This window comes from Rhea americana, unplaced genomic scaffold (genome assembly GCF_003343005.1).
Source record: "Rhea americana isolate MKP2758 unplaced genomic scaffold, rheAme1 scaffold_4, whole genome shotgun sequence".
In the NCBI taxonomy this organism is placed as follows: domain Eukaryota; kingdom Metazoa; phylum Chordata; class Aves; order Rheiformes; family Rheidae; genus Rhea; species Rhea americana.
The window spans coordinates 22311-36469 of NW_028186534.1; the positions used below are offsets into that span (position 1 = coordinate 22311).

Consider the following 14159-nt stretch of genomic DNA (forward strand, 5'->3'; position numbering starts at 1 on the left):
TCTTTTTAGGTTGAAGAATGGGGAAGAGCAGGTAAATAGGGCTACTGTGTAGAGAGGAACAAATATCCAGATTGGTTCACTTCTCTCTGGCTCTTTCACTTCTCCAAACATTCAACTGTCTTACCTGTTTGGCTGATAAAGCTCTCAGAGCAGAGATGGTCACTGAACACGCACAATTAATAATGCAAATAATGAAATGGTTTCCCTGCCAAAATTGTTGAGGAGATGGCAAGAGTACGTGTTTGCTGTCAGAGTAGCTGCTAATTTCCTCTTAGTTTTTTGGAGAAGTTACCTTCATCTGCTGTCTAAAGCCTCAGTGGTAGTTTGTCCTAGCAAGGAAGGGCTGCGGCCTGGGAGAAGGCTGCACATTTGCTGAGGCCAGCTAGTGCCCACACACCCCTGTCCACACACACTTCTGTATGTGCATAACGCTCATAATTGCCTTTTCTCTTCTGTTTTAAGGTGGCCGAGAGAATAAAATGCCCATCTTGATATCCAAGATATTTAAGGGGCTGGCAGCAGATCAGACGGAGGCACTGTACGTGGGAGACGCCATCCTCTCCGTTAACGGGACTGACCTTTCGGAGGCAACGCACGATGAGGCAGTGCAGGCTCTGAAGAAGACTGGCAAGGAGGTGGTCTTGGAAGGTAGGAGGTGTGGGTGCTCCTGCTCCCTCTGCTCCTGCGTGTGCAGTGACGTGGCTGATGTGCTTTCCCAGATGCTATTTCCTAGCCATTTCTATTTTGGCATGCTAAACCATCCTGCCTGATGGGAGCGTGACAAGGACCCACAGTCCTAAGTCAGTCCTGGTGGGAGCAGAAACCGAAGCATTCGGGGTGGGCACCGAAGAGCCTTAATGTGAGGCAAGCTCGCCTGTGCTGGCTCTGTCGGCTGGCCTGCACATGGGGTTTTGTCACCTGTCCACTGCCATGGGGCTGTGCACCGCACTCCCCACCAGGCTGGGCTGCTGGAGCTGGCTGCGCTCTGCGGGACAGATGTGCACCGACATCAGGCGAGCAGGGTGCCTGCTCCACCGCACCGGGGCTGTGCTGGTGCTGTGCTGAGAGCCTGAGGGTGGCACATCCTCTCTGTATACATATGAATTTTTTTTTCAATGAAAAACAGTATGTGCAGACTGACTTATCTGCTTATCTGGAGAGCTGGAAATAGCTGCTGGGATGTCCCTCCAGAGATAGAGGGAACAGCTTGTGCTGCTCAAGCCACCGCTTGAAGCCCTGCTGTGCTGTTTCCTCTGCAGGCAGGCAGAGATGGGAGGTGTGGGGAGTCTTTATGGATTTTGCAGCTCTTTCGCCTCATGGTGCCACCCACTGAACAGTTCACGGGGCAATGATAAACTCTTTGGTTTTCCCATGATTTTCATTTAACTCTACATCCTTGGTTGGAGTAAGGCCACCTGGTTCTGCAGATTTACACCAGCGAGGAGAGTGCGTGCTATCACTCCAGCTCCTTGCTGGGAATGTTTCTTTCTGCTCTGAGTTTTCCCGGAGTGGGTTTCGGGCAGGCAGGAGGGAGCAGGGAGCTGAGGTGCAGAGAGGGTCAGCTCAGGAGGTTTTGAAACCTGGTGCTGCAAGTGCAGCTGCTGGAGCAGGCACCCCACCAGAGTGACCGGGGGCAGYGGCAGTGTGTGGCTGCGCGTCCGCACGTGGTGGGGTGCCCGGGAGCGTGGGACCTGCGTCCAAACCGCAGACCCCTGGATCTGATGGCTAAGCCTGAAAACATCCCAGGGACCGCAGCCTTCAGCGTCCCATGGGAAGCCAAAGCTGGACACCTGTCATCAGGAAGGGCTTTGTGCTGAGAGTCATCGTCATAAAACCGCCCTTGGAGGGGAGCAGAGCTCTGCTGACGCCAAGCTCTGCTCAGTCGCTCCAGGCCGGTGGAGATGTGGAAATGGAGCTCTTGTTGGTCCTAGACAGTCACAGCCTCCGGTTCCTGCTGCCTCGCAGCTCCTGTGGGCTGGCACGCCACAGGAGTCCCCCCAGACCCTGCTTGGAAGTTGGGCTTAGGTGTGTTGGGACAAAGGGCTGTGGGAAGCCCAGACTGATGCATCCTGCTCTTCTCCTTCGAGGAAGATGCTTTTATCTGTCATAGTAGCTCTGGGCCTGCTCCTACCTCTGCTAATTGAGCCTGATCCTCTGGGAGGGTCCTTCCCTTGCAGCCAGTGGCAGGACAAGAATGAGGAGCCAGAGTCCTTGCCCTCTGGCTGCAGGCCAGATGGGATGGTGGCTCTTGACCACCCAGTCAAGTGGGCACTGGGATCTGGTGCAGATGAGGACTGTCCTGGGTGCTGGAGCAGAGCTGAGGGGATGTCTCTGCCCTCCTGATAGGTTGCTTGTGGCTAACTGAGACAATCTCTGTGCTAGAAACATTTTCCTCTGCAGTTGTAGGGCTGCAGATCCCAAAAGGAGATTTTTAGTTTGGGGAAGCACTCCGGTCTCCCCAGGCTTTGCCTGGGCCAGAGAGAAAGCTGCGTCTTCTCTTTCCTGCTCCTTCCCTAAACTATATCATCTCCAAATTTTAATTTTAGCTTTGCTCAGCCCTTTTTGCTATGGGTTCCTCCTCTCCTGGGAGCCGCAGAACCACATTTCAGTCTGAGGAATGTGCTGCTCTGCACAGCTGCTGGGAGCTGATAGTTGTTTTTTTTTCCTTTGACCAAAGAGAAATACAAGAACTTCTTTCTCTTGGAGTCTGTGAAATTCCTTCCTGGAGCCTGCTGTACCCAGACCACCCTCTCTCTGCTGTTTTCTTTTCTTCCTGTGCTTTGGCTTGCGTTTCTGTTCTGCTGAAGGTCCTGCATGGGGTGAAGATGAGCTGGCCCTCCTCTGAAGAGCAGCTCCTCTTCCCAGACCTGCCCAACCTCCTCTACCTCCCCCGGAGCTGAGATGGAGGGAGGGCGCTGCGAGGTCGCCCTCCTGGGAGGCAAGCTGCGTGCAGAGGCTTGGCTGTCCATCGAGCTCAGACGAGACCCTCTGGGCTGCTTAACAAATCAAAGCTCCCGGTGGTTATGCTTCAAAGGAGAGCTGGCTAGGTTTGGTTCCCATGATAACCAGCCAGAGCATCTCCGATTAGCTTGTAGCTGACACCGCTGGCCTCCTGCAGCAATGGGAGATGTTGCGGGGCTGGTGGGATGCTGGAGTGGGTTGGTGGCTCCTGACCAGGGGTAGCTCAGCAGCCACTCCCTGAGCTGGTGAGAACCTGCAGCCGTGGGGCAGGGTCCAGGTGAGCCGTGCAGCCTGGGCTCCCCGGCACTGTCCTCTGCTCCTCCCCAGGGGGGAGCCCAGCCTTGGCCCCGCTCTCCCATGCGAGCCCTGCTCCTTGTTTTGGGCAGGTTGCTAGGAGGCCCAGCTGGGAGCATTTTGCTAGCGATACCAGGCGTTCTTCAAGTCGCTTCTCAACTTCTGCATGCAGAGGCTGACTGCTTCCGCTGGTGTAACTCGGGAGAAGCTGGTGGGGGAGTCCCATTAACCAAAGCTGTAACCCAGGGAAAATGCATGCCGTGGTTATAGCTCTTCCCCCCTCTGGCTGTCCAGGAGCCTCCCCGTTCCCTTCCCTCCCGCGCCAGTGTGGCTCAGAGGGGCCAGTGGGGGAGTATCCATCCGCAGAGTTGATGCGAGGACGAGCTATTCGTTCCTCTGCCCCCGGAGGTGAGGTTAAACCTCCTCCAGGGCTGGACGCACTTGTGCCGGCCGGGGAGAGGACTGCAGAGCCGGGAGCGGGGCAGCGCTGCCGAGGAAGCCCGCCGAGCAGGGGCAGCCCGCAGGGCGGTGAAGCGGGGACTTTCCTGCTCCTTTCTTGTGCTTGGGCTTGTTCCAAGGCTTGGCAAAAAGCAACACAAGGACCTTAACATCGAGCAGGCGCTTCCTGGTCCCCGAGATTTCCCGGCCGCGGCCCAACAGCTGGAAGCCAGCAGCTTTGTGAAAGGCGCCGTTTGTGCCGCAAGACGGGAAGGCAGAGCGCTGGCGGCGGCTCTCGAGAGGCGGGAGCCGGCGGGCTCGCTGCACGGGTCGGCTCTGCCAGGAGCCCCGCTCGGCCCGCGTGGGCGCCCGAACAGCAGGGCAGCGCCTCGGGGAGCTGCTGCACGCTCAACTGGCTGTGCGAGCCGTTTTGGGCGGACGAGTGCTCAGGCGGCCACAAAACCTCCCGGCTCCGGAGGCTCCCGTCCCACAGGGGCTCGAGCATGCTTGGAAACCTGATCGGACCCACTTCGCTTGGGCTGCATGGCGAGGCACGAGCAGTGCCACGGCAGCGCGCCGTGCTTCTGGCCGGGGCAGCCCACGAGCCACCGAGGCCAAGCTGCAGCGCCGCAGGCAGCGCGGACGGGCACTTGCACGGCGTGTCTCTGCCATGCAAAGCCCGGCGGCCAAGTGGTGCGGTTGGGGGCTGGCGGTGGAGTGGGGACGCGGTGGGGCCAGTGCTGGGTTCAGGTGTGCAACCCCAGATGGGGGTCCCGGAAAGGTGGAGGAGAAGGAAAGGTGCTTGGAGGCAGCAGGATCCTGGTAGCCAGAAGCAGGAGGTTGGTGCAGCTCAGAGCAGAGCTGTGGGCGACAGTTTTTCTCTTCCTCTGAGACTCCTTGAGATTTCAGACTTTTCTGTAATTTACAGTAAGGCAAAACTTCAAAAGTTTTCCGTCAACAAAAAGCTAAGAGAGCCATCTCCCTCCCACTGCAGCGTGGTGATTGGAGTCAGGGGGATGAAGGAAGAGCTGCTTTGACCGCAAATTTGGGCTGGTTCAACTCAGGGCCTGGAAACTGACCCCTGGCATTCCCCCAACTTTGAATTTAATTCCAGCTTCTCTATCATTCATGTTTTCTGTAATTACCAAAAATCTAATACTGGGAATTTAACACAGCTGCTTTCAGCCACCTTTCTCCTCTTGGCAAAGTTTGTTCTTGGAGATGTAGTTTTGAGCATAGTTTGCAAGAGGCATTTCAAAAGATAACAAAACTCTGTATTTCTCTAATTATGAAAAGAGGCAACATCAAAAGGCAACATGTGTTTTCTGAAGTACAGGGCAAAACAGTCTCCAGATTGGGAGCATTGCTCCTGGGATGTGGCCCTGAGCAGATCAGCGGAGCTCAGGCCATGAAGGAACTCTTTGCCTTGTGGCTGGGGTGGTTTGCACGCTCCTTGCATGGCCAGTGGTCAGGGAGATGGGCTCTGGTGGCTCTCCAGTAGTAGAGCTGGGAGTTAACACATTAATTTATTACAAATATCAGGAGTAGTGCTGCCTGTTAGATTTTACCCTGTGCTGCTGAACTGGGATTGCAGATCCCTGGTGTCCTTGTTGATCCTTGCTGGCCGGGCATGATGACATGCAGATACCTCTCTCTGCATCTTGCCAAGATTTTTCAGATGTGCCAAACTACTCTCTTGATATTTACACAAGGAGTTTGCCTGTATTTATATTACACTGTTATTTTGGGGAGAGTTGCTCGATCTTACCTTATTTTTCCCTGTAGTGTTTTGTCTTGCTTTGTGTCCAGAGAGCCTCTATGGCAGGGGAAAGGTGAGTAAACACCCTACCAGCTGCCCGGGGAATGGCTTCTGTGTGAGGACAAGCAGTTTTTCCAGGAGTAGTTTTTCCAGGAAAGGTCTCTGTGCTGTATCAGCCTGTGGAGCAAACTGCAGAGGGCCGGGAGTAACAGAAAAGATCTGTGGCTGGACCTGTGTCTGCAGATGTCTCACCTCCATGGGTGGTGTAACTCGGAGTCTCCTGCCTGCAGTGCCTGGACAGCTTCTCGTGCTGTCACAGGTCTCTGGCCCTTTCTTGGCCAAGTAATAGCTTGGAAGTTTGAAATTCAGAAAAGCTGAAGGGGGGCAGGAGGGAGAAGGCAGAGCACTCAGGTTGCTCGGCTTTGGCGCACTAATTGGATTAAACATGGGAAGCCCAGGCAGTTGTGGGGGTAGAGACACGCGCGTGGTGTGAAACATAAAATGCCCAAAGAATGGAGCTGGACCGATGGAAAATAATGCACGACATGAACTGGAAGGAGGTTTTGAGGCAGCGGTGGGTGGTGGCTTGGATTCGCTTGCTGTGTGATCTCCCAAAACAACTTGCGGCTTTGCTGCAGCTGGGGCCAGCGGCTGCTGCTTTAGGGGCCCCAAGCAATGCTTTAGGGGCCCCAAAGCAATGCAGCAACTGTCCCGGTGGGACAGCACGTGCGGAGCTGGGGGTGAGACCTGGGGAGGCACRAGGCCCGTGGCAGCCCCTTCCCCGYGCCCTCCCTCCGTGCTGTTACGGCCAGGGCTGCCCAGGCTGTCGGCAGTGAAGGCGGCTTTGCGGGATGCCCCGGGGGGCAGATGAGCTGAGGCGAAAGGAGGCTTCTGCCCCATCGCTGGCACTGGGCAGCAGCTCCCGGCCGACGACGGAGGATGCTCCTTCCCACTCACTGGTGCACAGGGCCGCTGCAGTCCCCTGCAGCGCTCGGAAAGCACCGTCTCTGGCTGCCGCTTCCCTTTTAAGGAAGAGCCAGAGGCTGCGTGAGAAGGAGCCAGCAGCTCCCTCGGCACGGGGAAAGGCCGGGTGGCGTGTGCCCCCCGCGTGCCCAAGGCCCCCAAGGGCCGGTGGGGAGACCCCCGCAGATCCTGCAGCAGGGAACGGCTCGCCGGCACTGGGGGGTGTCCTTGAACTAGAGGAAAGCGTTGGGAGCGCGGCCCAGGAGAGGTATCCCTGCTCCTCAGCTGCAAGCGAGCCAAGCTGCTCGCATCCGGCTGTTTTATCTGCTATATAGTGGGATACTTTAAACTGGGCTCTTGCAAACACGAGCCCCTGAAGCCAGCTTTCCCCTCCTCCTGCTCCCTGTGCTCTTCCCTGTCCGGCCGGGCAGAGCTGCGGTCTGTGTCTGAGCCAGGCTTTGCGTTTCCAGTTTCCACTTCTGCAAAGCAGTTCCCGTGCAGTGATTTGTCTGCGGCTGTTTCTGGAGCTTTGAGTATCCCAAGGACGTTGGAGGAGGAATTCGGACCTCTCCTCCTGTGAGGGAGGAGGGGCAGCGGAATAATCAACACCCCCCAGATGCAGCTCCTGCTCGGAAAACAGGCTGGACTGAACGGCTGTGCACGCGCCGGGCGCATGCGTCGCCACCGCCAAGGCGGGGGGCTCCCCCTTGGAGCCCAGGCTTTCTGCCAGCATGTCCAAACCCTTCRACAGCACCCTGCAGGCACCTCGCGGCGCTCGGGGAGAGCTCAGCCCGGCCCCAGAAGAGTTTGGGCAGTGCACGAGGCACAGAGGCACCGAGGGGCTCAGCGGCGTGCCTGCCGCGTGCCTGACTGTTGGCTGCTTTGCGTGGAGCAGCTTCTTTGCTTAGAGGGAGGGAATTAAGCGTAAAAACATTGAGGGTAGTTTCTCTTCCTTCTTCCACTCCTGACTACTGGGTCCTTTCCAAGCTCGCTGCCAGGAGCAGGCRGGGAGACTCGTGGCGCAGATGCTGCACGGAGCTACGCGCCCGCTGTCGCGCCACTGGGGAGTGAGGTGCCGCGGGCACCCAAGGGCAAACCCCCCGCAGCCCGTGCACGTTTGCTGACATCCATTTATTTCGGCAGCTGAAGTTGGTCTGTACTGAGTTCACCAGCTCCCTGTTGGCCCCAGTTTTATTGTCCACTCCAGGACCTCTCTGCCTGGCTGCTAGACGCCTTCCTGTTGGGTTGTCTGTTCACAGTTGGAGCTCTCTGAGTTGAGATGCTGTGCAGATGCCACTGGAGAGGTCCAGGCTCTCAGGAGGAAGAGCCGAGACCCATCCTATCACTSACTGGTAGTTTAATCTCATACCTCTCCACGATGAATCCACGTTGTGATCTTTAGTGATGCGGTGACCTTGCTGAAGCAGAGTGCTAGCCTGCGAGGGAAGCTGCCCACAGCTGGCACTGCTCTTGCAGAGTGACCTGCAGCGTTAGTGGTCAGCACTGCCTTTCACATCTGCTTTCTGGCTGGAAGCACGTAAGGAGAGCGAATGGTCGTGAAAAGCAGGAGGTCAGCCGAGGCAGAAGTAGCCCTAAAGGGGATGCTTACTTAAYGCGTCCAGGAGTGTTTCTTGTGCCTCCTGGGTTTGGTTGTTAAACAGATGAGAGCTTGCGTGCAAACCTCCACTTCTGCTGACCATCAGWGTTGGATCTAGCAGGTGAGCGCTGAGCGAGGGGTGGCCAGGGCAGCTGCGTGCCCTTACGCTGTGAGCGCCCTGCGCCTGTGAGAGGAATAATGGCGAAAGGTGCCATGATAAATGTCCTCGTCCATGTGGCTCCTTGGCAAAGCCCTYCAAAGCCGGGAGCTCGATGTGTGGTGCACAGCATGTTACCTCTGTCTTGAGAACAGCTGGAAAGTTGCTTCARGCTCTCTCGTCTCCCTTGGAAGGGATGCAGTGGTAGAGAAGGGATGCACTGTCAACCCAAGGAGCAAAAATACAGATTTGAACATTTTTTGYTGTTTTCTGGAGTGCTAAGCAAAAAATGACAACTGCAGTATAGCAAGGGAAGCAGGACATATCTCAGGCCTYGAGGTAAACTTACGGGCCCTGTGCAGGTGATGCTGTCTTGCAGGTCAGCACAAGTAGCTCGTTGCTTGGTTTGGGGTACGCAGGGTCCTCGAGCGATCCCACATACTTGGGACACCTCTGGCCATCGCTGCTCTCTGCAAAGGGAGCCGGTTGGGCACACAAGGCCTCAAGAGATGCTGATCTTCTCTGGAGACTTCTGTTCTTTGCTACTTCCCCAAAACCTAAAATATTGCTCAGTGCAAACCTGCAAAGCCCCGAGCAGTTAGAAGGTCCCGTTCCTCCCCTCTCCTTGCCGGGGAAGCTCAGCAGGGATGACCGTTTTGCACTGCCTCCGGGGGCAACATCGCTTTAGGGGCTCTGCAGGTTTGGGCCGGCAGCCACTGAGGCTTCTTTTCCTGCTGGAAGTAGTTTTAAATCAAGAGCAGTGATGCAATATTTCTGCTGAGTGATTTTTGGAGTGRTGCTGACTAACAGGGAGAGTGCAGCCAGCCTGGGAGCCCAAGGACTGTAAAATGTTAATTAAATAAAAAGAATCCAGTCTAAGAATTACAGTTGCCAGTAGCAGAGTTGATACATAATATGGTCYGAGTCATTTGCTTTAATGAGATGAATGTAATTAATTAATCCATTCAGTAGCAGACTATTTTGCTGTAGTAAAAGACTGGCAGAAGTTTAAGTCCATCCGCTATAAAAACAGCAGGATTGCCTTTGGTGCCCCCTCTCACATTCATGCTCCTCTTCATGACTGCGTTGCCGGCTAGTGCATGGTTAATCGTGACCTGGGATGGCACCTGGATGCTGCCTGAAATTCAGTCCCCTGCGAGGACTTATTTATTTCCCCATGTGATCCAAAGCAAATTGCTCCCCAGAAATAGCWCAGCACCGCTGCTTTGGAGATGTCTCATGTCCTTGTGCAGCTGGCTCCGTGAGTGGCAGCACTCCCCGTCCCACGTGCTTTCTCTTGCTACTGCAGCGGTCCCATGAAGGCTGTGGCCTGGAAGGTTGTGAGGCTCTTTCCCCCACTGCAGGGTCATRTCCCATGCTGCTGGGTGCAGGTGCCTCCAGCTGGGCCACCAGCCCTGTTAGCCTGTTGGTCCTCTCCAAAAGCAGGCCCCCAATGTCCCACTTGACATATTATGAGGGGAACTTCTTGCCAAAGTGCCAGTTTGGTAGCCTGGCTGTATTGCATTAGAAACACCTTGAGTTAGGTGTTAGGATCTTGAGGTGGCATCCTGGATTTTGGAGGCATCTTTGCCCTTAGCGAGGCTACTGACATGAGACCCTGGCATGGGGGACAGCCTGCCAGGTGGGCTGCCACCAAGCGAGGGACCCTCCCTCCCTGCTCCTCCAGGGCCAACTGGAGGACACGAGAACCCACAAGGCTGGGACACCCTCATTTCGCCCTTGATGGCCAGGTTACTCCAAGAGGAGTATCAGCTTTGGAGAGCCTCCTCGTTGCAGAAATGTCCCTGATGGGGTTTGGTCTGACTGCGGCTAAAACTAAGTGGTGCCTTGGGAACACCGGAGCTGCCTGTCCAGGGCAGCTTGCATTTCAAAGGCTGGAAAAGCAGAGCAGAAATTGGACTGCAAATTGTCCGGGGGCGAGGAGAGAGCCAGGCAGCCCCGGGGCTGTTCTCCAGGGCTGGCCATGTGCCCGGTGGCCACGCGCCCGCGTCGTAGCGCAGAGCGGGGCAGGCTCGCTGAGCCCCACTCCGGGAAACTCCACGGCCCCGTCACCTGCTTCGTAAGGACGGAGAGGGACGGAGAGTCCGCTCGGCGCGCCTCTGCCTGGGGGCAGCCGTGTCGCGGGCTCAGGTGGCGCGGCGGGCTGAGCTCGGCTCCCTGCACCCCCCTTCGCGCCGCAGCGATGGAGGGGGAAGCGGGTGCTGCTGGGGCCGCACCGAGCCACGTGCGCCCYGGAGCTCGGGGCTGCTGAGACGCGGGGAGCAGCAGCGGGCTGGTGGGGGTGGAAAGGCGTCCCGGGCGAGGTGGAGGCGTCCCGCACGCGCGTGCCCTCGAGCAGTGCTTCCCCGCGCCCCGACAGCGCTGTCCTCCCCTTGCCCCAGGAGCCGAACCCGCTCGCTGGCCCGGGCTCGGGGACGCGGCTCCTGTTTCAGAGCATGAGCGGTATTTTTTTGAAAGTCAATTTGTTCCCCGGCACCGGAATAATGGCAGGTCCCGCTGCCAAGATTAATGACTCGGGGCAAAATCCAGAGCAGCTCGAATGCCCAGGCGCGAGAGGCGGCTATTTATAACGCCCGCCGCCGCCTCCTCTCTGCCCCGCGCTGCGCCGGTGCCGTGTAACCCGACCCACGTGCCGCGGCAGGATCGTGTCCGTTTATGGCTCCGGCCCCGCGCGGGTGGGCTGCGGCTGGGGAGGGGGCTCGGGCGGGCATGGCTCCCTGGGACACCCGCGCCGCCCGGGGACAGCACGCTCCCGTCTCAGGGCAAAAAGGGAAAGAGGCTCCGTGACCTCCCCTGCCCTGGTGCTGCTGTGCCCAGGAGAGCCAGGGTGGCCGGGTGGCAGGACCTCCCCAGGCAGCAGGACCTTCCCAGGTGGCAGGACCTTCCCGGGCGGCAGGACCTTCCCAGGTGGCAGGACCTTCCCGGGTGGCAGGACCTTCCCAGGCAGCAGGACCTCCCTGGGTGGCAGGACATTCCTGGGTCATCCCTGCTGTGGCTTGGGATCCGCAGTGGCACCAGGAGCGAGCCCATCGCCTGCTCCTTTTAGCAGGGCCACGGAGGTCCGCAGCGTAGGACCATGAACGGTCCGTTCCCTTTGCTCCCACCAGCCTCTTCGCGGCTCCCCGACTCCTCTGCACTCCACCAGAGCTTTTTGGCCCGGGCTGCAGATCAGTCTTGAGAGCTGATGACCTAACTTTTCAGATGAAGCCCTGGGGCCCCATCAATTCTCGGCGGCTTTCATCTCCCCCTTCCCCTAAACCTCCAGAGCTGGGCTGTGGTACAAACATGACTCCGAGGGCTCTGGCCTTAAAGATGGTTTCTTGTCCCTAGATCATAACTAATCAGCCAGGGGTTATGTGAGCTGCACGAATGCAGTTAAAGGCTTTTCCTGGGGCCAAGCCGTGGTATTTAGGAGCTATTACTGCTTTGTTCCCAGTTGGCTGGTGGACTGGCTGTACCAGCACAATTTGGTCTGTGTAATTTTGGCCTGGGATTGCTGCCCATTCCCCGCCTCATGCCTCCCTGTGCTGCCCCGGCTGACGGGGGGACCACATTGGAATTGGATCTTTGAGCTGAGCCAGGTTTAAAAAAAAAGGAGAGGGAAGAGAAAAGGGCTATTTTTAGCCCCACTCGATTCCCTGCTGTGGTTAGCAGCACGCCCTGCGCGCAGCCGAGTCAGCAGGGCTACGCGGCGGGGGGGACTGCCTTCGGAGCGAGCGTCTAAGGGCCTTCTCAGGGCGGCCCGTCCTGGCGCTCGTGCTGCCCGGCTGCTCCCGTACCGGACCAGACCCGCTCCTGCGCGCACGTTTCCCAAGCGCGACTGGCTTCGGGAGTGATCCCGTGCCGCCGGCCCCGGGCTGGGAGCCTGGAGTGCGCCTGCTCCGGGCACACCCTGGCTATGAGCCGCCCGGGCTGACGAGCCCGCGCTCGCGGCAGGTTTGCCGTTCCTGCTCTGTTGCTGCATGTTGGCAGAGCGTGCAGGTAGGGAGGCTGCGCTGGAGGCTTTCTYCCGCAGGGAACTGGGCCTCCAGGCTCGCTGCCTCCGGCATCCTTCGTTTCCAGATGTTGCAACATGTTCAAATGAAAAAGGGGGGAAAAGCCTTTGAGGCTGCTGGAAGTCACCTCCTCCCCGCAGTCCTCCCTGCTGTTTGGCGCCCCACGGTGCGATCCAGCGGGCAAAGGACACGCTCAGCCCCACGGTCCCCGCGTGCTTGCCCTCGCGGGGTGCCCAGCACGGTGCCCTCAGCCGCGGCCGGTCTCCCTTGCAGTGAAGTACATGAAGGAGATCTCGCCGTACTTCAAGAACTCCTCCTCCGGGGCCACCGTCAGCTGGGACCCCTCTCCCACTGCCTCCCTCCAGAAACAAGCTTCTCCCATCCTCTCCCTGCGAGACCTCAAGGAAGGGAAGAACCTACCTTTAAAAATGTGCTACGTGTCACGCAAGTGTCTCCCGAGCGACCCAGAGCACAGGTAGGGYCAGGCCAGGAGGGGCTCGGCTGGAGCTGCCTCTTCCACCCCGGGGCGGCTGGTCCTGCACAGGGGAGTGGGGCAGAGCTGGCCGTCAGGGCCATGTGGGTGCCAGCAGGTCTCCGGTGACCCTCTGCAGATACCTGGAAGTGTGCTCAGCGGAYGGGCGCGTCCCCCTCTTCCTGCGGGCAAAGGATGAAGTGACGGCGCAGTCGTGGTTCAATGCCATCCAGGCCAACGCCAACGCCCTGCTCCCCAGGGTCAAGGAGGAGCTGCGAGCCCAGCTGGCCGGCGCCGGCGTCGCAGCGAGTAAGGACATCAAGCATGTCGGCTGGCTCACGGAGCAGGTAACACCGTGGCCGGGTGGGATGTGCCACCCCCGAGCGGCAGCAGGGAGGGGGGTGCTAAGGCTCAGGGCCGTGGGGTGATGGGAGGTGGTGCGGAGGGAGGCTAAGGCAAGCGAACCCTCCTTGCCCCAGTGCCTCTCCTCATCCTGTGGGTCCAGCCCTGAGTCCAGCCACTGCTCCAGGCTGTGGCCCACCTGGAAACGTGCATTTGGGCATGTGGACAGTGGACAAGGGGRTGTGGAGCTGGCCAGGGTGGTCCCTGAAGCAGCCCCTGGTGTTGTCCTGTGCTGGCAGGCTGCTGGCCGGACCCCACTGTGTCCYGCTAACCCTTTGCTTCTCAGCTCCCCAGCGACGGGACAAGGAACGTCTTGGCCATCCTGACYGAAAAGGATCTCCTCTTCTACAACAGCCTCCCGCAGAACAGGGATGCCCTGAACAAGCCGACGCACAACTACCCCCTCATAGCCACCAGGTGGGTGAGGCAGACCCGCTCTCGCAGCCCGCCACGCTCACCCGGGGCTTGCACGTCCCCGGGCGACTGTGCTCGGGGCRGGTGGCAGTGGGGCAGGCAGGCTCGGATGGAGCCGTTACACCAGCGGGGTGTTGGCAGGGCCCAGCATGGGGCTGGGGCGCCCCATGGCCTTAGGGTGCAAGGAGTGAGGCAGGCATCCCCAGAGGGTCTGGTCACAGCGGGTGTGCCCGTGCGTGCATGCATTGCGTGTGTGCGTGCGTGTGTGTAGTGCGGGGGGGGGTGCAGTTTAGCAGGGGTGTGTGTGTGCAGTGCGTGTACGTGCAATGCGTGGGGCTGTGCGTAGGCAGAGGGCTGCGTGCAGTGCATGTGCAGGCGTGCATGTGCAATGTGGGTGTGCAGTGCACAGCAGGCATGCAGTGCAAAAAGCTGTGTGCAATGTGCCTGTGCAGTGTGTGCGTTGGGGGGGGGGGCAGTACGTGTGCGGAGCGTGTGTGTGCGCGTGCGGCMTGTGCATTTGCAGGGCAGGGCCACGGGCAGGGGCGGGGGTGCGCGCACGTACGTGCGCTTTGCAGAGGTGCWGGCGCAAGGCGCGGTGCAGGGCGCGCAGGGCGCGCGGTGGGGTGCGTTTGCGCAGCACCCTGCGCCCGGGCTGCGCGTGTGCGGGGGCGCGCGCGCGGTGCCGG

General features: G+C 58.9%; 1 protein-coding gene across 3 annotated transcripts in view; it reads left to right on the forward strand.

Moving 5' to 3' along the window:
* Positions 1 to 462: 462 nt before the first annotated feature.
* The window catches only part of SNTA1 (syntrophin alpha 1), a 16106-nt gene continuing 2409 nt past the window's right edge, over positions 463 to 14159 (forward strand). The window contains exons 1-4 of one of the 3 annotated variants that reach the window (XM_085313904.1): positions 463 to 648; positions 12459 to 12660; positions 12776 to 13004; positions 13346 to 13477. In XM_085313904.1, the coding sequence (XP_085170030.1) occupies positions 480 to 648; positions 12459 to 12660; positions 12776 to 13004; positions 13346 to 13477 (732 nt within the window). In that variant the 5' untranslated portion in view covers positions 463 to 479. The remainder of the gene's footprint in view (positions 649 to 12458; positions 12661 to 12775; positions 13005 to 13345; positions 13478 to 14159) is intronic. The other 2 variants (XM_085313907.1, XM_085313905.1) reach the window with 2 other exon arrangements.